The following is a 24,219-nucleotide window of genomic DNA, read 5'->3' on the forward strand; positions in this document are numbered from 1 at the left end:
AATCTTTGTGTTCACAAAAAAATATGCACAAAGTAGAGCAATTAAATGTGAAGAAATCACTATAAATACCTCTGTGTTTCTCTATCTGGAAAAGAGAGTGCAAATGACTGTTTCTGATGGATTTTTTCTAACTAACACAGGAAATAGCATTCTATACTGTTGCACAGAAGAATATCATCTCTTCACTAAGGCATGAGTTCACCAATATTTGGAGCGGGAGAGCAAAAAATGAGGAATAAAAATAACACTCTCTCCAAAGCTCTGGCATGCCTTTTGTTTCATTTTTGTTTGAAGTCTTATTCTTGCTTTAGTGTATGTGCTGTTTGTTATTAATGTGTTTGTTTTTCATGCAGAGAAGAAAAATGCTTTTCAGTGCTGCATGTGTGTTTTAAGTGGGTGTCACTGCCACACTCATTGTCAATAGCTAGTCTTACTTAATCAGCTATGAAATGTCATGAGTAAGGGTTCTTAATTGAGACTGGAAAATCCAAGACAATTACCATAATAGGTTGAAGATCTCAGAGACTGGAGGTTTTAGAAGTCAGAGAAAATTGGGGACATATGTATTCTGTCTGTGAGATTGTTCTGAATAGGATGTGGAAATATATAAATGACAGGCATTTTGCAATGTACAGTAGCATTCATCATAGAAAGAACATATGCATTTTTTTGTCAGAAGTAATGAAGTAAAAAATGACATGTAATTGGAACTGACATAAAATGGCCTCATTAGTAGTGCAAATAATATATGTATGTAGCTTGGCTGTCAATAGAAACAAAACATATTTCCTCTGACAGATATATTAGTCTCTTTTAAGATTCATGTCAAGTTCTCATCCAGATTTACATACTAAGACAATGCTTTTTTTTTTTTTTTTTAAATAATTGGAAATGTTGAAGTGTAAATAATATTTATTTTTAGGGTGCTGTGATAACACCAACAATGGACCACACTATGTCAATGCAGCCAGCAAGCATGATGGGCCCACTGACCCAACAGATGAACCACCTTTCCTTGGGCACAACAGGAACGGTAAGATCATAGTTTATAATATTTACTTTCTGTTTGCAAAATGTTTATTGATTACTGAATCTCTCAAGATCTTTTCTTGTTCCTGGCTTTTCAGTACTTTAACTTTTAGCAGTTTAATATTGTTGTGCTTTCTTTTGTGTATTCTTTTTGTTGTGTTGTTTGTTTTTTGTTTTTTTTTCTCTATGCCCAGAAATGTCAGGCTCTATTTGTTTGAGCATGTCAGTGTTCCTTTCATCATGATCCAGATGTGGTGTTCTACACAAACAATATCTCATATTGCTACCTAATTGTAACACATGTCTAAAGATACTGTTCTACATCTATTACACAGTCACAGTCATAGGGAACAGAGTGGACAAAGTAGTACATGTAGTAAAAGAGTATGTCAACAAAGCTTTCTCTAGTTAGCAGGAGTCATCCATATTAATTCTTATGTGAATATAAAAAGCATTCCTCTAACAATTTGTTATTTAATGCAGAATTGTTTGCTTGCACTTCTAGATTTTATATAGCTGGAAAATGGAAGTTTTGGCTTTGTGATAGGATCCAGAGCTCACTCTTAACCCATAGTAGACAGCAATACATAGTTTGCTTCAGGCTCTGAAATGTGATTTTGGGTCAAGGTCAGCTATGTTTCCAGTAAATTATATTTAAACATGAATATTTCAATGGTTATTTAGTCTTTAAGCTGCCTAAGTCAGATTCAATTAACTCCCCCAGAGTCATAGAAAAGCAAAAATTGGTCCTAATAAAAATTATTAAAACTCTGAAAGTTTGCTGAAGTATTTTAGTAATACTGACAGTCTACTCAGAGCCTATTGTGATTTGCTGTGTGAATGTGTGCACATTGCATGTGTATATATATTTCACAAAAACACAGGCATAAACATTATGTGTCTGTAAGCACAATCTGTGTGTTATAACTATGTGAAAGATTTATTTTGTACTTCACAATTGTTACTTCTGTTTCAATACATTTCTAGTCAAAGGGCTACATCTGTCTGGCAGACAGTCACTAGTGGCATTCCCCATGGCTCAATTCAAGGGCCAGTCCTTTTCAACATTTTAATCATAGATCCGGATGCAGGAGTTGAAGGCACCCCCAGCAAATTTGCTGGCAATACTAAATTGAGAGGTGCTCTTGACTTCTCTTATGGATATGGAGCCTTCCAGAGGAATCTAGATAGGCTGATTCTTTGGGTAATTGGCAACAGCACACTGTTCAACAAAGGAAAATGCCAGGTGCTGCACATCAAAGGGGGTAACACCAGGCACGGGTGCAGTCTGAGAGGTGAGTTGCTGGAGAGAAGCACAGCAGAAAGAGACCTTGAGGTGCTGGTGACATCAGTCTCAGCATGAGCCAGCAGTGTGTATGGTAGTAAAGAGGTATACATCTCTCTATGTATGGCACTGGTGTGGTGTGCAGTTCTGGGCTCCACACTAGAAGAAGAACTTTAAGATCCCTGAAAGTGTCCAGACGAGAGAAACAAAGCTGGGAGCCAGGCTGGAAGGTGTGTTCTATGGGGTGAGGCTGAGGGAAGACACTTGAGTTGCCTAGCCTGGAACAGAGAGGAGACTGAGGGCCAACCTCATTGCTTTCTGTAGCTCCCTAGAGAGGAAAGGCAGAGGGAGGTGCAGAACTCTGCTACCTGGGAACAGCAAGCGGGAACAGCACAAAGCTTCATTAGCAGAGAGTCACGTTGAACATTAGATAAAATGTCTTTACTATGAGGGTGGTCAGACTTTGGAACAGTTTTCCTGAAGGTGTATTGTGCCTGTCTGTGCTAAGAGTCATTTGAACAATGCTTTAGCTTTTGATTAGCCTTGAAGAGGTCAGGTGGTTGGACTAGATGGTGTTTGGAGGTCCTCTCCAGCTGTTCTGTCCTATCCTGTGCTGTTCCATCCTGTACCATTCCATCCCATCCCCTATCATATTCTGTTTTATTCTACCCGATGCTAATTTGCAGGAACAGTTTTCCAAGTGTTTTCATGGTTTGTTTGTTTTTTGTTGTATGTTTAATTGAAGGTACAGAATTAAGCTACATCCTAACAAAGATGCTTACCTCACTGTAGTATTAAGTTTTATCTTCCATTTCCCTTCCAGCTCTTCCTGCTCTCTCTCCCTTTCTTCCTTTGTCTTATCTGTTGGAATTAAATTCTAACTCCAGTATGTTTTCCCTTTTTTAAAAAAAAAATCTCTGTTGAGATCTGAGACTTCTGTATTTACTTCTGAGGAATCTTGAATACGATGGATCACTTTTTATTCCTATTATTCAAAATATTTCATTCAGTAGTCTAAAGAGGAGAGAATTACATCTAAAAGTTATTATCAACATTTTTCCCCTATGAACAGGTGAAATTGTAGGAAATACTTTGACTAGTGAGAATTTCTGCATGTGTAATTACCATGGTAAGGAAATGGAAAACAAAGTCCAATAGTGCTGCTGGGCAGATGCTATGAATTTTTCCTTTGTTATTTTCATTTCTACGACTCTTACAGACATTAAGTCTCCTGATTGTTTTCTCACACTGTTAATGCAAACTAGGGAATTCCAAGTTAATGTTCCCTTCAGACTTGAAAACACTGTTACTATATTCATAGTAACAAATCTATTGCACATGTTGATGTTTCATATTTGGAAAGAGAGGGAAGGGACTCTGAAAAACACAGGTAGTTTCATGGTTGATAAAGAGATCCTACAGATATTTTACTGCAACTAAACATAAATAAAATCTTTGTTTCCTGCTCTTTACACAGTTCTGTCTTTCAAGGTCACAGCATTCCCTTTTAACTTCTTGAAATACATGTGAAAGGATACCGTATAGGTTTATGTTTACTGTCTTTAAAACTTCTAACCTTTTTATGGGAAACTTCAGGAAAGAGTAAATGATTGATAGGTGTTAAAATATCCACAGGTTATTCATAAATCTCAAATGACACACCATTTTATTGCATAGAGGATTTCTCTTTGGTATAAACACCAACAGCACCACATTCATTTAAACATCTCATACAAGCAAGATAATCACAAAGCTCTTCAGGAATTCTTCCTGAGTGGAATGAAAAGGATAACTTCAGGATTTGGGCTACAAATGGTAGTTTTGTTGAATGTATTCATCCTGACTTGAAATTGTATCTTATTAACATGGCCCAGTCAAAAGAAAAAGAAAGGAAGAAAGGCAACCTACTTAGAGATATGATTTATTTAGAGATATTTTCACTTCATTGCAGTCCAGAGAGAGGAACGGTGAGAGCATGGAGCCATGAAAATATGAGCCAAGTCCAAAAAAATCCACTGTACCTCAGCAGGACTATGTTTTATGGAAGCTATAAGGCATAAACTATACATTTCTGTTATGAACATACTTCTGAATTTTATCCTTTAAAAGTGTTCTATAGGGCACCATAAAGACCCACCAGCTATCTTTCAAGAAACAATCCAGGTTTTTTTCTAACAAGCCCAAAAGTCAGAAACAGTTTTGCTCATTGTCGGCTTTAACTCTGTCTCAATTTAATTGAAAAGCCTATAGTATGCAAAGCAGTTTTTATTAAAAGGTTTTAATTCATTTACTTCCTTAGAAAATACATTTTGCTTATTAACATATAATATTTTGCAGCCAAAACAAGCCTCCGTGGTCACTCAAGTGAGGATTGTCTTCAAACCCAGTTCCAGACTTGCCTGTTTCAGGATGAATGCTGGGTTTCTAAAACATTGTTTCAACAGAAAATCTATTCTCTGATGAGTAAGCAAGAGAAATATTGTAACAGCCTTTGCATGCTTCATGCTTTCTGGGAATTATTCTGGCCTTTGCTGTTCTCTGAAAGATTAAAGTTGGCTGGAGCTTGGAGCCATTGCAGAGCCCTTCGCAGTGGAGCACTCTTTATCCCTTTGGATAGGAGATAACCTGAGTAAGAGCAGCCTCTGCCACTTCCAACCATGACACCAAAAACTGGATTCCAGTTTTGAACCCTGTAGGAATCCATAGAGCGTTCACCTTTGTTCCTCCTTCCCTTGATTTTTTTGACATCAGCCACTGTAGATATTTCTAAATGCTGATGGAGCTGCTAACTTAAAGAAGGGAACAATCATTTAATCAGCTAAAACAGAATAGTTTTCCTACAACCTCACTCATAGCCCTGTGCTATGGGAAGCTTCTCTCACTGGCCCCAAAACTCACAAGTAATTTTGTTAGGAAACCATTTGCCTTGAAGAGGAATATTAAAGTTTTTTTCCTCTCTAAATCCCCAAAGATTACAAATTTATTTTATTATCTGTTTTAACATTTTTATCCCATCTATTTTTATCTTTTATCATACTGTCTAAGTAAAATCAGATCTTGCTCCTGTACCAAGCACAACCAGGTGGATGCATTCAGCTATCAAGTTGTCAGACCAAGTGAAAAACAGCAGGTCATCTCTACCTGGTCTCACTACCACATCATAAAAACACACATCTGCTGGTACACACACAGGTGTACCAGCCCAAAGAATGGTATAGGGCAGAGGGGGAAGGGAAAATAATGGACTGCAGTTCATGGCAACTCCACTCCCTATTCAGATGCCATGAGAGAATTCCATACAGCATCTCCCAGTTACTGTGCTTTATGCTCTATCCACCAAGAACATAATTTTTTTCTACCTTTATGAAAATCAGATTAATTTCCGCTAGTGAAATACAGTTTGCATACTGCTCTTATCACCTATTGATATCTGCTTGAAATCTGGAGTTAAGCACAGAAACTGTCAGGAGGCAATTTCTGCCTTATTTATATGCATTTTTCATGCATACCTCTTCACTAAAAAGTGCAGACTTATACTGGTGGACTGGCTCTGGGCAAATATGTAAAGAATAGCTAAACTTAAATTATGTCGAGATTATAGCAAAAAAGGTGATAACTGAATATTCTGATTAAGGCTGACAATCCAACCATAGCTCCTGCAATTGTACTAAAATGAAAATGTAATGCCCAGGGGCATAATATAACCTGTTTTAACCTTGAAATTTTTCTTTTGTTTACTAGTTTATTATTATTTATTACTGTAAGTCTCACTTTTCCTATGTAATATTCATCTACAATTAGGTCTACTATTGGGTAAGGTACTATACAGAGAGAAGAGAGTATGGGTGGCTTTAAAAGAGCAGCATTAGTGCGTGTTTAATAATGTATGGAGGTTGGAATTGTTCCATCATCAACCTGTCAATCAGAGTGTTTCCAATACAGCCATTGATCTAACATCTCTTTCGTGGCTTAATAAAGTTGTGATTGATGGACTGAATGGGTATAATACAAAAACCTTTAGAAATATAAAAGCTGAACAGTTTGATTGCTGCTCTCAGTCCCTCTTGCTTGGCTCATTTTCACTGCAGCACTTATAAGTTTGGCCTTCAGCAGCAGTAACTGAGATGTTTCAGTAGAAAGATTTGCTATACTCTATTTCTCCTTTGCTGCGCATTCCTGAAGGAAGTTTTCTGTTCTGCTATTTCCCAGTCTGGGTTTCTCTCTCCTTCTTGCTATTAGCATTCAGTTCACTTACTTCTCAAGTTCCAGTTTCCTTCATTAGACTGGCACAGCCTTTATTAGTCCTCCTTGACAACTTTTTTCTCTCTGTTTCAAAACTTTCTCAATGTAATCATGTTTTATCTTAAACCATTGAGGCCCACACAAATGGAAGGATGGATAGAAGCCAGGTTTTTTACTAAAACTGCTGGATCAAATATGCTGTTTATTTATTCTTCATGCTTGCAGACAGTTCACTCAGTTTTAAATTTCTAATTTAGAAACGTAATAAGCAACTTATAAAATAAACTCTCCATTGAACTTCTAAAGCAACAACAGCAACAAAAATTGCTTAATTGTTCTGTATACCTCTGTATTAAAAATGCAGACAGGTGGAAAAGCTGTACTGATGCAACGTGGGATTCTGCTGAAACTGCAAACCACCCTAGCTCGTCTTTCCTGATCTAGAGTATAACCTGAAAGAGTATCTCTCCATGGAATAACAGGCTTGTTACGCTGGTACATCAGTCTTATCTTTCACTTTGTTAGCTCTTTTTGTTGCCAATAGAGCCTGATGGTATCTACAGAACCCTTCTATGGAACAACAATCTTGTTATAAGCTTTTTATCTTCTATTTCCTTTGGATTCTCCATGGCCACTAGTGGTTTGAAATGTCACCTAATGGCCCCAACTGAATAACTGCTTTTTTAGATAGGGTTGTGTGCTTTTATTTATTTATTTATTTATTTATTTATTTAATCTGCAATTCTATTTGCACATACTACAGCTACGTGGAGCAGAAACATCATCACATTCTCCTGTTATTAAGAGCCTTATTACAGAGAGAAAAAAAAATACCACCAGGCTGTTATTCTCTCTGTTCCAGGGTCCCCAGAGATCTACAGGAAGAAAGTTTCTTTGTAGACTTCTGCTTTTCACATTATCGGGTGTAAATCTTTGAGCTCTTTTATTGTACCTATTGACTGATTGTTTCACTTACTGTTTTGCAAAAAATATAGGACTGAACCAATTACAAATTAAATTAGAATAGTTCAAGTAGAAAGTGAGAAGATCATCCTCATGTCCATTTATTCACTGAAGGTTTGCTCTGTGCAACTCAAAAGCATCAAGTTTCAAGCAGTCATCAAGGTACAAATAACTTTCTGATGAAGCATTTAATCAGTTTGTGGACTTTATTGCAGTAAATAGTATTAAGACAAAGAAGTTATCAATCAGTCTTAAGAATAGATTCAGTCTTTCTGTAAGCAAATATTTTGAGGTCAAACAGCAGTGTAGAACTTAATTTGACAGTATAGATCAAATAGAGTGAGCAAGGAGGATGTGTTCTTTTACCCTTTGCACCATCTTCAAGTCCCATTGACTCTTGTAAGAACTGGGCTGATCAGCCCTCGTGTAGATGAGAATCTTTTTTATCAGTTGTCTCAGCATGAGTTTCACAGTAGTTTCACATGAGTTTCACAGTATTCACCATAGTTAGAATAAACTAGACAGCATTTTTCAATATACGGATTTTATTTTATCTCTTTTTTTACTAACATTTTCCCTACCCTTCTTAGCTCAGCTTTATTTTCTACCGTGTTAGTAGCAGCTTACTGCTTGCCTTTAAGTGTAAGTATGCCAGAGAAGAAAAAGGTAAAAGCAGAATAAACACAGAGGGAATTCTGTTTTCTGTTCAGTCTTCCCTTTACATGAGCCCAGCATGTTAGTAGGTTTTGTTTTGTGTTAAGGTTTACCTTCGTGTAAGACTTCCAGAAATGAACAAATGCTTTTGCTGGGAACTTCACACCTCTCTGTGAGGTGTCAGCTACAGACTCAAAACAATGTTAGCCCACATTCCCTCTCAGAGAAGGACTTCCTGACTGTTGTGAGAAAAAGTTAAACAAGACAAGAATAATGAAACAGCAAAGCAAAAAGTATCAATTTTTGTCATCAGACAAATGCAGATCTTAAAAATGATGACTATTTTGCAGCTTGACTTTGAGTCCATGAACTAGAATATTTAGAGTCTGGTTTCACTGGTATTTTCTTATTTATGGCAGTTGCAGTTCTGGTCTGTGATTTCTAGAAGTTCCACCTGGTGAAACTCTGTAAAGGCAACAAGTATGTAGCTCAAAACTACATTTTCTAAAGCAGTTTGTTATTTCCTGGTAGCAGTGCACTGTTTATAAAGTGAATGCTTTTATTCTGCCATAGTGAAGAAAAAGTGAAAGTCATAAAGCCTGTAGTATTATCGAGAGTGGTCTGCAGCATATCCCTAGAAGATTCACTTTTAGTCCTACTCCCAGAACTTGTTCATATGTCTTCTCAAAATTTTGTTAGCTTCTGATAGACCATCTCCTAAATGCTTTGAATATGAAGAGGAAAGAAAAGTGTACAAAGCATGCATGTTCATGTGAAATTATGTTGATGCCACAGATAGCGTGGGAGGTTTTGCTCTGGGGGAGAGAAGATTGGTTTAGATCAACTTGATTTGGTTTTAAATTGGATAAGATTTTAACAAACAAAGAGGTAGAAAAGAGGAACAAATAAAAGAAGAATTCTGGGTTTGTAACACCCTGCTAGAACTGTGACTGACAAATTCAACAAAAATCAGAAAACAAAATTGCTCTGAAAGTCGGGTCTGTCATCTGTGTTTTCTTGATGTGTGTCTCTGTTGTTAATGTGTTTTGAGTTATGTAAGCAAATACATAACTCTCTGCTTTATTTGGATGAAACTTGTTTTTATTTTCCTGCCTGCACTGAAAGTAGACTCAGATGATAGAAATGATGAATATGGCTTTCTGAAGAAGTAAAGAATCCAAATTACCGTTGGCTCAAGCAAAGTCTGAGAGGCCTCCATCATCCAAGGCAAGTCTGAGATTTTATGGAGGTGAGGTTTGTCTTGGCAAACTGTGATTTGTGAAAAGCAAGGAGTGTCTTCTAGAGCTGGTGGGTCCACAGTTCTGCTCTGCCAGGAGATGGGAAACAATCCTGTGGTCGTGTCTCTGTAAATTAAAGGCACCTGATAACTGAGCCATAAGCACAGCAACAAGTTCTAAATTCCTAAAGGGGTCATGTCCTCAGCGGGAAAGAAAAATATGACAAATTATGTGGAAGAGTAACTAGTGTCTGCTTAGCACTATTGAAGTCCTTTATACAGTATCAGCTTTGTTAAAGGTGATGTATTTGGGTTATAGCAACTTCAATCATGGAGGTTGTAAACTCTAGGCAGAAGAAAAGAGCGTGAAGGCGATAGACAACAGCAGCTGCATACAACAGAATATAGTTAAATGAAGGGCAAAATAGAGAAAGTATAAATGTTCTGCAGAACTCTGTGATATGTCTAGAGCTTGGCTAGCCTTTGAAAAGAATTGGGAATGGTTAAATGGGACATCAGAACTCAGTTGGGCCATACAATTCCAAGTGAGATTTTCTGGCATTGACTCAAAACAGCCTGTTTTCATCTCTAAGCTCTGAATTTATTTGTAAAGAAACATTCTTACTTCAAAATAAGTGGTAAAAATTATTAATTCTTATTTTCTATTCACTTAACTGTGGAGAAATCAGGAAATTATGAAAACTTTAGAAAATGTTTACCAAGCATGATGTAACAAGACTCAGATGAGCTGTGAATCAAGGTAACACTTTATTTTCACCACCTCAAGTTCACACACTGGAGAAGTAGCATATTCTGCAAGTTGGCTATTCACAGTATTCAATTAATTAAAAAAAAATAAAATGGGATCAAGACTTACAATTGGTTTATTTCAACATATGTAGATTAGTACTGCTTGCTTTTAATTGTTTTTCATTCAGTAGAGTGGATGTATTTTGTAAAGCAAAATGTTTTTGCTTTGAGCAACAACCTTTGAATTACATTCCTTTTTTTTTTTTTTTTTTTTTTTAAATATGGAGAGCTTCAGTTCCAGGGGCACTAAGACTGGATGGAAACATTAGATTGTAAGTGCTGCCGTGTTTCAAAAGGTGACACAATGCCACATTAATGAAAACATGTACAACGGAGCTGGAAGTGAATTTAATTTGAATGATATTCAGTGTTTTTTAAAATGTAGTGACAGTAGTGAAAGTAACATCGTTTATATATTGGGTGAAGGTCTGGATCTGCAGATGATCACAAAATAATATCCCATTGAATCTCAGTGGCTTTTCCTTTGTTGTGCCCCACTGAACTTCAGTGCACAGTGTATTTCACAGTTAATCCACTTGACTTGTCAGATGCTTGGCAAGCTGATTGTCCAAAGGTTTAAACTTCCTCTAAGACAAATTGCCAGTGTTTTGAGGGAACTTTACTTATTTTCAGCTGGTAAGAGCAACCTGTTCAGGGTTCACTCATTTCTGAAGCAAGGTTAAATGAAGTAGCTAAGGGTGCAGTCTTGACTCTACCTGTGTTAGACACTGGTGTCCTGTATATATAGCCTGAAGTTCTCAAAAAAAGGGTAAGCTTTGTTCAAATGATTTACAATTCTCTAGGGAGCTGCTGATGGCAATAACCTCTCTGCCCTCAGATGGTATTTTATTATTTGTGAGTTATGGGTGACTCTGTGTCAGTGCTACGGCAATGCAGAATCCTCTTGCTCCTGAAAGACTCAATTTGGGAGGTGAGTTCTGCTATAACTAATATTTACTATGAAACAGCTCAGTCAGCACATTTCATTAAGCTGTAACAAGGGGTTTGAGAGCAGCTGCATCGAGTGAATTCGGGAGTTTGCTGAATTTAGTTGTTTTTCTAGCAAGGTAAATGAACTGTTGAGCATGGCAGATTTCTGCTGTGTGGCAGATGAGAGCTGCTCCATGCTGGGATGAGTCCAGGGAGTAATTGTATCTCAAAGAGTCACAATGCTTTTCCAGTCCCATGGAGAACTGTTCTATCCTTTGGGATTTGTTATAGCTTTTGAATGTGGTAGGCATGCCCTTGCACACTCAATTTTGCTTTCTTATTTTTAGCTATTTTAACATAGCAGTGCCCAGCTTCCTAAAAGCCTATTAGCTAAATGCCCAAATTATTACTTATCAACCAATCTCAATTCCCTGTTTTCCTATGCTGAACAAGTTTCTCTTGAGGATTTCCCTCAAATCAGTGTAATGCTTCTGAGATGTAAACTGATTTCACCGATGCAAAAATTTTATCCTGTTTGTGTCTTCTTGCCTCCTAACAAACACTGTGTGCAGTGTTTGTGGTGTAGACCAGAAATGTTGTAATTTCCCAATTGATTTTTCAACCGATACTTTTTCAGCCAATAAGTTCCAAACTATTCCTGTGTTCTCCTGTTGTTTTCCATGATTCTGCTCAGCCACCAACCCTTCCCACCTGAACACCTGCATCTGACTGAAAAATGAGTATATTTGCTCTTCCTCCCATTATCATTCTTGACAGTGTTAATGAGAGTGACAAAAGTATAATAATGAGGTAAATTGAGTTTTTGGCTATGATGGCACTCCCACAGATGCTATCACCTGGTCTAGGCATGAAGTACAAATTGGTGCTCAGAATTTTACTAACCGAGTGTAATTTTATAGCAAAAGCTCTTGCTGCTCTTTGAATGTGCAGTTCCTCCTAACTAGCTATTAGTAAGGCTGATTTCCTGTGAAGACAGCACACTTTTCACAAGAATTTATATATATGCTTCTGGTAAAAAATGGCTGCATTGCCAAGTTGGCAATAATTTATTTAATTGAGGTTTTCTCATGTGGTATAAAAATACCTTTTTTTTTTTCATTTAGACTGTCCAGAAGATTCATCACATGGCTCATTTGTGTAGTTTATTAATAACTAGTAAATAGCACAATTGGCCACAACTTCTAAACTTCCTCGCTTTGTTACAGGACATGGAGAAATAACGGTTAATAGAAACACATTCCATTCAGCGTGTGGTATGGGTTGAACAAGGAGAGTTCCTTTTGTTATTTATATAGCTTGTGCCTGAACTGTTTAGAGCAGAAAACCACTGACCTTCCTGAAATTTCTATCCTTTGTTTCAAAATGGGAGTTAAAGAGTTGGAAATCAAAAATGATTGATGGAATAGTGTGAAATAATTAACCTGGAACAGAAGGCAAAGAAAAGTATGATACATTTCAGGCTTATTAATCCACTTTTTCTTTTTATTAATTTTCATACAAGTGTTGTGATCAGCACTGTATTTTCAGATGTTTCAAAAGAGAAAAGGATGGCTTATGCATCACGACATTGTCCTGTGTTTATTTTTTATATTAGGGCTTTTATATTCTTGCACACATTCCTGGATGTGTGTTCCAGGGAATGGAAATAGATTATTGCAGTTACAAGCCTGGCTCAGAAGTGTAAAGGATTAGTGCCTCTGGACTGTAATTACACCGCAGAGGTTCTTGCAAACAGTTAGGCCCATTGTGAATTAAGAAACTGCAACACTTGCTGTTAATTTGAAGCACTGCCTTTGCAACCAGTTTAGCCTATGTCGCTGTGGAGTTTCTGTGGAAACATTTTAACTCCATCTGCACACATTGGAGGGACTTCAGCCAAACGTTTCTTGGATGGCTCAGCAGTGCTGCTGATGCAGGCAGGACATTTGGGGCAAGCCTGTGCTGTGCTCACGATGAGCTCTAAGCTGTTTTGGTTATAACAACTGAACTAACTGCTGCCTTTTTCCTTTTATGAAAAGGATACATTCTGCCAGTTTGGGTTAAATTTGGGTTTACTTCTCACCTCTTCAACGTGCCTAGCATTGGGACTCATTGCTTTTCGACAAATAATCTCGTTTGAGATTTAAGTCATTAACTCATAATGTTAGCAAATTGTCTATAATAATAATGAAAAAGAACATAAACTGAAGGCTTGCTGTCAAGTCAGTGTTCCAAATTCCTGTGCCAAAGTGCATCATGGATGTCAGATATATTTTGGCATTTTTATTTCCTTGAGTTCTGTCACAGTATGGACAGCTGAGTCTTGGTGGTTGTGTTTTATGGCTTTAATCTTGCTCTGTTTTCATCTTCATGCTCTGTGTAGTCTTTCTCACGATCCCTCACAACAAGCAAAAAGTTCCAGTCCTGAGGCTAGGATAACAGTTAAGCAGATGCTGCTTCAGCTCACAATGACAATTCCTTTGAGGCTATTGGGGGATATTACTACTGGACAGACTGGATGCATCCCATCTACCCCCACCCCATCCTGAGATTAAATTCATCATCCCTGAAATCAACCACTAAGTGAGAGGAATCTGCATGTGCCTTGCTGCAGTTTCATGAATAGCCAATTTTGCATTTTTTAAATGTTAACAGTGCTAATTGGTATTCTAAATTGAGCCTTGGGATCTCAGTGTAACACATATATGTCAGCAGTGATCCTTTTCTGTAAGGTAAGTCATGCAGAGTCCTGCAGTTTTAAAGGTGGTGGTATAAATTTATTTGATGGAAAAATTGCCACTTTTTCATCTTTGTCATATTATTGGAAAAGAAAATCTGCCATGCAGTTAGGACATTCTCCATTGCAAATATTAGCACAGTACTTTTATTTACGTATTTATTTATTTATTTATTTCTAATGTAAAAGGAGAACAGAAAGGGAACATTTTGCAGATCCGAGAAAGCCAATGCAAAATGAAGCTTTGGGCTTTCTGTCAGTTCACATGCCAAAGCCAGAAGTGTATCAAAGTACCAGAAAGGACAACCTTGCTTAGAAATAGATGCTACAAGCTCCTCCTGGGAAGAACAGTTTTGCAAATGGGCTGTGGCTTGTTGAAGAAGGCAGGCTGTTTTCACCAGTTGTGCTTACTTGCCTCTGCAGGCTGAGGTGCCATGGTGCAGCACTTGTTCCTTTTCACAGGAATGGAGCAGATCAGACAATTTTACTGATAACTCATTAGGGCCTCCAACATTTTTGTTTGTTTGTTTTTAATAAGTGCCATTAAGGAAAGCTAAAGATTGATTATTTTCAGTTAAATAGCCATAGATGGACTTTCTCAGCTATGATGCTTATTTTTTACATGCCTTGTCATTGACAACATTTAAGACAATTTCTCAGCATTGCGTCCTGATGCAAGGAAAGGTAGCAAACATTTCTTGTGACTATTGTATTAATGATGAAGCAGAATTACGGACTTTTTGTTGGGGTAATATATTAGACTATCTCTCCATTGACCTTACCACTTGTAACAGTTTTGCCACTATAAACAGTAATGCTTCATTGATCTGCCACATCGCATTCCATTTGAGAGGATGTCGTTTGTAAGAATTTCTGTCAGTTTTAATACTCAGCAATGATCTATAGTATTAAATGAAATTAATTTATTATAAATACTATCTCTGCAGCTCTATGTGTTATGACACATTCAGAGGATCTCGTCCTCTCACAGATCACCTGTCTCCAAACTCTATTCATTTCATTTGCCATTTGGCACATGTGTCTTGAAGCATCTTCAAGCTGTAACTACACAGCCAATTAAAAATGATGGAAAAATCCTCTAGAGTTTGCATTTAATCTAGGTAAAATTTGGGGAAAATAATGTAGTATGCATTTGAGATTAAACATGTAGAAACTGCACGCTCAAACATCTTTGTAGATATTCCAGAGTATCCTTCTGTAGATTCTTGAGCTCCTCTCTTAGTATGTTTTTTAGTTTGATCCCCTCCACAACAAATAGCTTTCTGGTCTGCAGTATTTCCTTTCAGTTGAAATGTTTTTTAAAACATGCAGGTCTGCAAAACTTTCTATCAAGCCAATCATAATGAAGCTTTTTTCCCTTTTCCCTTCTCCCAGTTTTTCATTTTCTTATTGTGAATTTGCATTTGGTACAAAATTCTCTGTTCTGTTGGTCTGGGTGCACGTCTTGAGACCCCTTCCCTCCTTCTGTCCCTGAATGCGCTCTCCAGGCTCAGCCGGGCAGTGCTGTTATGCTTGTGAGGGACAAGGTAATGCATTGCCTGGGTGGGAGCTGACAGCACTCCAAGAAATATGACAGTACCTCTGCCCTTGATCAGGCTTCCCATTTGAAAGTTTTCATTTTGGTAATTACATCCTTCCCAGATAGTAGCCGTAGTCATTGATCATACTAATATCATTATAACTGATTCCCGTAAGTCACCTTTTAAAGACACTTTCTATGGTTTCTTTCCCCCTATATCTTCTTTCTCTGCAGTCACAGGATAAGACTTTTTCTGTCTATCCTTCATCTGATTGATTAGAAATGCCACATGCTTCCTTTACGTATGGCCTGGTAATATACACATCACATTTCTTCCCTCGGGATCTTAATCACAAGTAATGGCCTTTAGCTTTTCTCATTAGCAGAATGGAAAAAGCACCATACCCAATCCATTAGAAATGCAGCATTGTAATATGAGCTTATAGAAAAATGGCTGCATGCCAGCAGACATGGAGTGAGTTTACCTTAAAGGATTTTCAGAAAAAGAAAATATAAAAAGAAGTCACCCTTTCTGTCTGGCAAGCAAATATTTTGAGCCATAACTTATCACACCTGTCTGTCAGGCATTTTGCTGTTGCTCCTTAAGTGCTGTTTGGACACCTTTGTCATACAAAGGGCACTTTATAAAGAGGAAATAGAGGTGTTTATATGTGCATTAATGTCTTCCCCTGTGTTGGTTCTCTTTGAGGGTTATCTTTCTCATATTCCATCTCCTATCAGAATTTGAGGTGGGGAAAAAACTTGGAGAGATTTTGTTGTGCTTTTTTTTTCTTTTTGTTTTCATATTCTGTGAATGCAGCAATGAGAACAACCATAACAGCTTCCTCATCTTTCAGGCATTTGCCTAAAAGTACTGCTATGCATTTTTAGCTGTACCTTAAACTATTCACAATCAGTACACCAAGAACTGACGACAAGACCGATTAAGAGTTTTTTACCAATGAAATAGATTGTTTTTTACTTGGACTGAAAACCAAAGGGGAAAAAAAAACCCATACTGTTTAAATTCTTACCCTGGCATTCATGCTTCTGTTATTCAGAACTGTTAGAGGTTGTTTAAACACAGATTTGTACAAATTGGTAATTGTATATAATTTGAATGTATATGAGTTGACTCTGTCTCCTTTGGAAAGCCACCACTGAAGGAATTAAAGAAACAGCCTTGGAATGCTGCTGTTCTACCAGCATTACCAGCATCTCTGTTCTGAGACACATCTGTTTTATTGGCCCCTTCAAGCACAGTTAATGTGATCCCAGAGAAAAAAAGTACTAAGCACACCCATAAAGCTGTATTAAATTATGTGTTATGGTGAAAAGGTGCTTACTTATTCTTAAAAAAAAAACAAAACAAAAAAACACTCAGGTTTCCTAGGACTTCGGTTTATATAGAGAGTGGGATTCAGATCTGAAGCATCAAGTAATTGCTTCATTTGTGGCTCATCAGCTGTGCTGATCACATTTTCTCAACAAAATTAAGCATCTCAGTACCAGGAAAAGGAAACAGTACATAGAAATAGCAAGAAAGACAAGCAGTTCTTAAAGATGATATATATTCTGAAGGGACCTCTTCAAGGCACCTTAGGGGGGGAATTAGTAGTTAGGTGACAGAACAAGAAAGCTTAAGATAAAGTAAGATGACTTTGCCTTTAGACTAATCAGGCATTTTTTCCCTTCTTTCATTTTCCATTTTGTTGGTTGTTTTTGTTTGTTTGTTTGTTTGTTTGTTTTTTGTATTTCTCTCCCCCCTCCTTCCCTTCTTTGTCATTTGGATGAAACAGTGACAAACTTGAAGAGGTTCTGTATAACTTTTACCACAAAATAAGTTTAGGAGTTCAACACTGTAACTCGCTGATTCCATTGTAGACAAGCTTGTGACATGTCCATGTGATGTGGTTCAGCCCACTTAGCCAGCACCCTGTTAATAGGCAGTGTTTCTGCTTGGATTATGCAGTCCAAGAGCTGATGGTGCTGATGTTTCAGGGGTCCTCCCAGAGTTACTAATTAGGAGACTTAAGGACAACCTCTGTAATACTTTAACACTGTCACACTGTATCCATAGGGTATTTTTATTAATTTTAAGGGGACCTTTATGCCAGGATAATATCAGAATTTGGTGGATGGCGGGAAAATGAAGTCCTCACAAAATGCTGCAGCCAGCTTTTACAGCCCTGCCATCTAATGAAGCTCATGACCATGTATATACATCTAAAGATTTGAGCAGACAGGTTCATAGGCTAATGAGAAACAGTGTTTTGTACTGCGTTGTTTTTAAATGCAGTACTTTAGATGTGCTGAAGTTGCCATCAGCCCTTAAAGGTTAAAATTGTGTATTTTTCCCATCCTGAGCAATTGTGACCATGGCTGATACTTTTGACTAAGTTACAGACACAAGAGGAGCTAGCTGAATAACATTCAGGATTTCCAGTTTGTGGGAAAATCATAGTACAAAATTTGGTTTCATTCTGATTCATCTTCTAACAACTCAAAACAGAAAGATTCTCCCACGTACCAGAAATTCCAAGCAAAAATTAAATTTTGGAGACGATGACTCATGTTGTTTGCAACACCAAATATACAACCCAAGATCCTAACAGCTGCCAACTGGTATAAACATCCTTCTCAGTTACTGTCCTGCTCCAGGTCAGCTTATTGGCAGCAGCTGCAGAGCACCGCCACGATTTTGTGTTCCAGAGCAGCCCCACTAGAAATGTTGCTTTGGGTAGGTAGCATGGTGGGATTTCCTGGAAGAAAACCAACTCAATGCCTACACAGGAACTGCTGGTTCCCAGGTGTGCTTGAGGAGACAAAAATCTTTCAGAGCTTCTCCCAAGTTCCAGATAGAATAGAGCTCTTGGGTCTTGCAGACTACATACTAAACCATCCCAGTGCCATGTTGAGCAGTGTGGAAGGCCTGAGTGCATGTCTGACAGGAGATTTGACTAAACATGCCTAATAGAAGCATGCTTTTGATTGTGTACTAAGGAGTGAGGGCCCAGCATTTCCCATAGAGGACAGGGAATGCATTTCACCCTGCCTAGCCCTGTTCTTTCATGTCCACCATAAATACAGGAAGGCTCACTTTTAATGTATCCCTGCTGCCACTGTTAGCTTCCGACATGAACCCCAGAAGGAAACAGAGGCTATACCTGCAAGGTATTTTGTGTTCATTAGATTGGCAAATTCTCCTCCATTTCTAAATAGAGCTTGCAGACAGCTGTTTTCTATGAAGCTTTGAGATAGTTTATTGTTGGTTTTTTTTACATCTGGTGATACCCTTCGTTACAGCTTATCGAAATATTTTAGATTCTAGCGATCTTTTAGAGAGAAAGTAATGCTGTATCAGCTGCTTTTAAGAATAGCCAAGGTGTAGTTTGTTGGTGTACTGCTATTATCTGATGCATCTATCAGTCAAGAGGCAAAGAAATTTGTCCAGTTGACAGGAAATTGGAAAATTAGAAATACTAAATTTCTAATGTTAATTAGAAATTCTAATACAGGGGCCTTTTTAATGTGCTTTTACTATTTTTTTTTTCTGTTTCGTGGAGAATTGGTCCACTTTTAAGCCTAATCTGAAAGAGCAAATGGAAAATGTATGTGATTAATGAACAACTATAGTTTAATAAATCTAAGCAGATCTCATGTTGTTTTATTAACAGATTCATCCATACTATGTGGGTGTTTGCAGGCACTAGTCTCCTCTTTAACTCCTCAGATTCATGAAGATGTAATAGCATAGCCTCTGAAAGATACATTTACCTCTACAAAGTAATTATTTGTTCGTATAAATGAATGTGTTATTAATAATAGCTTAACATGCTCATGTGTTGCAAGTTTCTCTGACATGGTTATTTGTTTTCTTGGATTGAAAATATAATATAAAGATCAGGCTTCCTTGTTCTTGCTAGCAGGCGTTCATCAAGGATTAATTGATGGAATTGCATTCGGATGGAAATCCATAGGAGTTTCTAACCGGTAGTTTGTATAGGGAATTTCTATTTCGGAAGTAGTAGCTATAATTCTGCTGCATCACACCTTTGTCTTTCAGTACGCAGCATCTGAAAATATATAAATTTTTAATATTTAAATGTGACAAAATTTCTATGATTACTGACCCTGAGTGCCCAAGATTGGTGCAGTATACTTGTTTGTTATGATACAGTCGCTGTACCCTGTTTTTATTTAGGGCGCTGCAGTCAAGGCAGTCATAATAAGTCATGCTTTAACCCATGCCAGAATACTTACCCAAGAGATCTCATAACGTACATTGACAGAATAGGTACAAATGGTATTAGTAAAAAAAAAAAATAAGAAAAAAAATAAAAAAATTCTCATTTTATAGAGAAATGATTAAGAATTGAAGAATTGTGAACTGAAAATGCAATACCAGAGTCTTCTTCCTTTTTAAACACAGGAGTATTCTTGTTCTCTTGCAAATGCATCCATCAGATACTAAGAATTATGCAAAAAAGCAGTTTTTGCATCTTGAGGCTTTTCATATGTGCAGTCACATATAGAGGGTCAGTGTACAGTCCCCATAGATCCCTTCTAACATTGGAGACTTTGGCACAATGATGAGAAGGGTGACAGTATCCCATAATGATGTACGCTGACAGCTACTACCAGCATCTCTGTCTATCTGAGGTTAACTTCCATAGCCACCTACAAACTGATAAACATAACGTGAACAACTTCCTATAAAGAATTTATCTTAAAAGGAGTTTCACTTGCCTTTAGTGAAAGATATCAAATTGGGAACTTAATTTGCAGATTCTGATGGTTTTACTTCCATTTTCTGTCTTTTCAGACACAAGTGAGATATCTGAATACAATCTGGGATTTTCACTAGCTCTCACTGTAATACCAGCCATCGGACTCTAAAATCTGCTTAGGATGAATGTGCGGGTTTTTGATTTATCTGTAGACATTCCTAGATTGCTGTTTGTATTACCTACAGTTTCTACAAACATACTATTTTGTATGCTAGTACACAGCTGTATGCGGTGATCTGACTGTTCTCACATTTGTTTATTCTAAATAGTCTTTATCTGATTAATCCTGATCACTCTGCTTTGGTTGCAGGCCTGAATTCAGAAATAAAAGAAAAGACCATTAACTGTGGAGGGTTTAGCTTGTCTGCTCCTTTCTTCAATACCTTTGCATTACTCTGATTTCCAAAGGTAGGGATTTGTGGAGGACACTTAGAACTCCTGAAGAGAAAAGGAGATTAGTTTGTAAATATAGCTCTTGAAGTTATTATTTTCTCTACCTTCATTTAACTTGCTCCGAGAATTAGGTAACAACTCATTAGGAAGGTTGAAAGAGAAGTGATAGCCAGTGTTCCTAAATACATTCGTATTACTGAGCAGCAGGGAAGGAAGGTTAAATCTTGTAAAGATTTCTATTCTCTGCCTGAACAATGAGTGCAGTGGCCCAGTGATGGGATTCCGTTGAATGACAGCGCTGTTCTTGATAGGACTTCGGTAATTGTGTGGTAAAATAGCATTAAATTTTAGACCAGGCTGATAATTATTAGCAAAAATATTGTAATATATGCAAAATCTCCATAGCCTTTCTTCTCATACTCTTTAATTGGGAAAAGCTAAGATTAATAACAGCTATTGAATAATTACAGGATTGAGCTGGAAGATGAGAATGCTTCTGGGTAGCAAAAGATATTTGAAGTGTAAAGTAAAAACCATGGCTGCTGGGTATTGTATTTCATTGAGACGCTGCTGGCATTGATGAAGTAGATGGGCTTTTTCCTGAGTTCCTGCATCTCCGTGCCGGACTGTGGGATCAGAGGACACAGCAGGACAATATTCTTTTCTGCTGGAGAACAGGCTATTTTCAAATGAGAAGGTGGAACCAGTGAAAGCAAAATGCAGCTGTTTTATTCTATGATTCATTAAAGTTATAACCACCTCCTAGGGATCTATGAGAGATGCAGTTTTTCTTTGCAGGGAAAGAGATTTAAAAGTGAGAGGGCAGGTTTCCTTCATGAGGAAAAAGTGGTGAAAATAAATCCAGCCAACAGTCTCATTTTCTTCAGTTTTCCAGCAATGCAAATGTTTTCCAATAATTCTGTTAGTGATGCAGCGTCTAGACTTCTCAGATGGTTTAAAAAAATAAAATAAAATAAAAAAATACAAACAAACCCTGTCAGTAATTCTCAGAATCCTAAAAGCTAAGTCATTGTCAATGTACTGTAGCCCATGCAGTGATATGGAACCACAAATAGTTACCAAAGACCAGTTTCTGGAATCTCTGTTCATTTTAGAAACATGGGTTAGCATTTACTCATATAAGAAGACCCATTTAATCTCCTTTCATCAGGCTGCTGTGGGGGCAAATGCTCACCAGATGCTGGTGCGGGGATTCTGCAGTTTGTCTCTAACCTGCCTTTTCAGGAGCACGTAGGATGGTGAAATCAGGAAAGCAATCTTTGATTCTTGCAAGAGGTAGATAGATGCTTCTAGAAAAACAAAACAAACAGTGGAAAGCAGCATTTTCACATGGATTTTGTAAAAGCCTCTTCTTCTATGCTTATTACTTGCTTGTTGTTCCTAGTCCTTAATAAGTGTATTAATCCCGAGTAAGCATTGTTTTCAGTTTCAGAATCTACTACAAGCTTATATGTTTACACCACATTTTGTGAATTCTGATTTTCTTTGTTCCTGGAGACACGTTCAGTGGTCATCAAGTTATCCACTGTTGCTGCTCACAATTCTCATAGAGGCCAAGAGTTAGCATATAATTAGTAGCCTTCTTGCAATCACAGCTGTGCTATTTCACAGGCAGCTAGGCTTATACACGGACTTGTACTTTAGGGTGGTTTCTTATGTTACTGATAAAGGTGACCTTCAGAATTTAAACTGTGTGTGTCCAAATTCTTCTGGGGATATAAATGAAGTCTTGCAATAGTCACTCTTTCAGGCACTGTTTCAGATGAAGCTTAGCAATTAATAGCTAGCATAAGAAGCATTTGCAGTGTATCTCACTTGCTAGGCATTTACCAGACTCTGCTAGCATGGGCCCAAGGAAGCCTGGCTGTGATAAATGAATAAGTGGACATTATCTGCGCCTTACTCTTGGTATAAAATCCCTTGCAAATTCCCTGCATGTCACTCAATTCCACCTTTGATGGGTGGAACAGTTGTCCTCCCCTCAACATGCTCCCTTGCTCTGCCTGTTGCAGGCAGCTGCTTAATCCTGTTTTTTTCTTCTCTTTTTCCACCTTTATGGGTTTAGCGTTTGCTGCAGGCTCAAAGAGCCTTGCTGGAGCCAGGCAGGGATACCACACTGTTTTCAGATCTGTAAGATCTGATGTTGCCCTCTGAATTAATGATGATCCTTTCCACAATTTCATTTTGTCCTTTCATCCCGCCTCATCTGTTACCTGTCTTCATTTAACTCCTTGTAGTTGTGCAGGGTAATAGCTAAAAGGAGAACAGGTGTATCACTGCTCTCTTTATTTTCTACCTGTGTATTTTTTCACGCAAGCAATTTCAAGGAGGTAAAAACAAAAATCTCATTAGAACAAGGTGTGAGCAGAATTTCTGATGTCACATATGGGCTAAACTGGTGCCCTGGTAAGTGCAATCTGGGTGAAGCAGTGAGGTACTGCAAAGCATGCATTACACTATAATACCGTGCAGCTTCAGTGTGAAGAACGTGGGCTCTGTATTCTCTGTGAGATTAATCATTTACAAACAAATTAAGAGTATCATCAGTAATGTTCCTTTTTTTTTTTTTTTTCTTTCATTTTTGTAGTAGAAATTATCAGCTTTTAAAGGATCAAAATGCCAAAGAAACTCCCCTGTGCTCTCCAGATCCATCATCTCTGCCTGTAGAGTCATTATACATTTTACTGTCAGAAAGGATCAGCTTCTCTTGTTAGACCACAAAGCCTGTACAGTTGAGGAAGAATGAGCAATATTTTCTTCTGCTTTGCGCATACTTTGTTGAATGACTGATCATTTTTTTGCTCAAGAATCTTTAATCCTGATAGAAAAGTATGACAAAGAAATAATGGGCTTGGATTTTTCATATCTCCTATTTCAGTGCTTTCAATACTAATACTTAGTGGAATTAACAGGGTACTGCTAAGAGGATCATGTGAGACATGCAGTCTCTCTATAACATATACATATGGACAAAGAACTTAAGTGATGTTTGTGGAGTTTATAGGTCTATGAAGATAAATTTCAGTGACAGTTTTGTGACAGAAATGTCTTCTTTTCTGCCATTGGTCTACATCCAGGTTATGTTAATTTCTTGAGATAGGTGGGAAGCCATATGAACTAGGGGATGTCCATAAAGCAGAATTTTCATCCTGGGTGGTACTGTGCAGGGTAGACATCAATTGTTTAACTTTCCTTCTGAATCTCACCAGTTTCCAAAGTCATTTTTCCACCTCCCAACATGGGCAGATGTCACTCCAGTGCATCCAGTGCACAGTGTTTTACAGAATAGTTAGGTAAAGTGACAAGGGGACCGAGGGAGAGACATAGACAGCAGGGGGCTCAGTCTGTGCTGAGTGTGGAAGCAACTGAAACACAGTGTTCAGGAAACTTCGTTGTCCTGTTTCATGGTGACTTTTCAGCTAACCATTAACCATGAATATTCATCAAGAGAAATTCATCTCTTGCATTAGCCAAAGCTATTAAAGTATTAATTAGAGTCCACTGATACTGTACCTCAGCACTAGGTATTCTTTAAGGTATTCAACTTGTGAGATAAAGGATTAGAGTTATGTTGCCCATAAACAGAAT

At 37.6% G+C, this 24,219-nt stretch overlaps 1 protein-coding gene across 9 annotated transcripts in view; it reads left to right on the top strand.

Moving 5' to 3' along the window:
• Positions 1–24,219, top strand: part of RBMS3 (RNA binding motif single stranded interacting protein 3) — a 689,820-nt gene that overhangs the window by 649,864 nt on the left and 15,737 nt on the right. For all 9 annotated transcript variants that reach the window (XM_015853914.2, XM_015853918.2, XM_015853919.2 and 6 more), the window contains one exon: positions 923–1,033. In XM_015853914.2, coding sequence (XP_015709400.1) covers positions 923–1,033 — 111 coding nt within the window. The remainder of the gene's footprint in view (positions 1–922; positions 1,034–24,219) is intronic.

The sequence above is a fragment of the Coturnix japonica genome, chromosome 2 (assembly GCF_001577835.2).
Source record: "Coturnix japonica isolate 7356 chromosome 2, Coturnix japonica 2.1, whole genome shotgun sequence".
NCBI classification, from domain to species: Eukaryota; Metazoa; Chordata; class Aves; order Galliformes; family Phasianidae; genus Coturnix; species Coturnix japonica.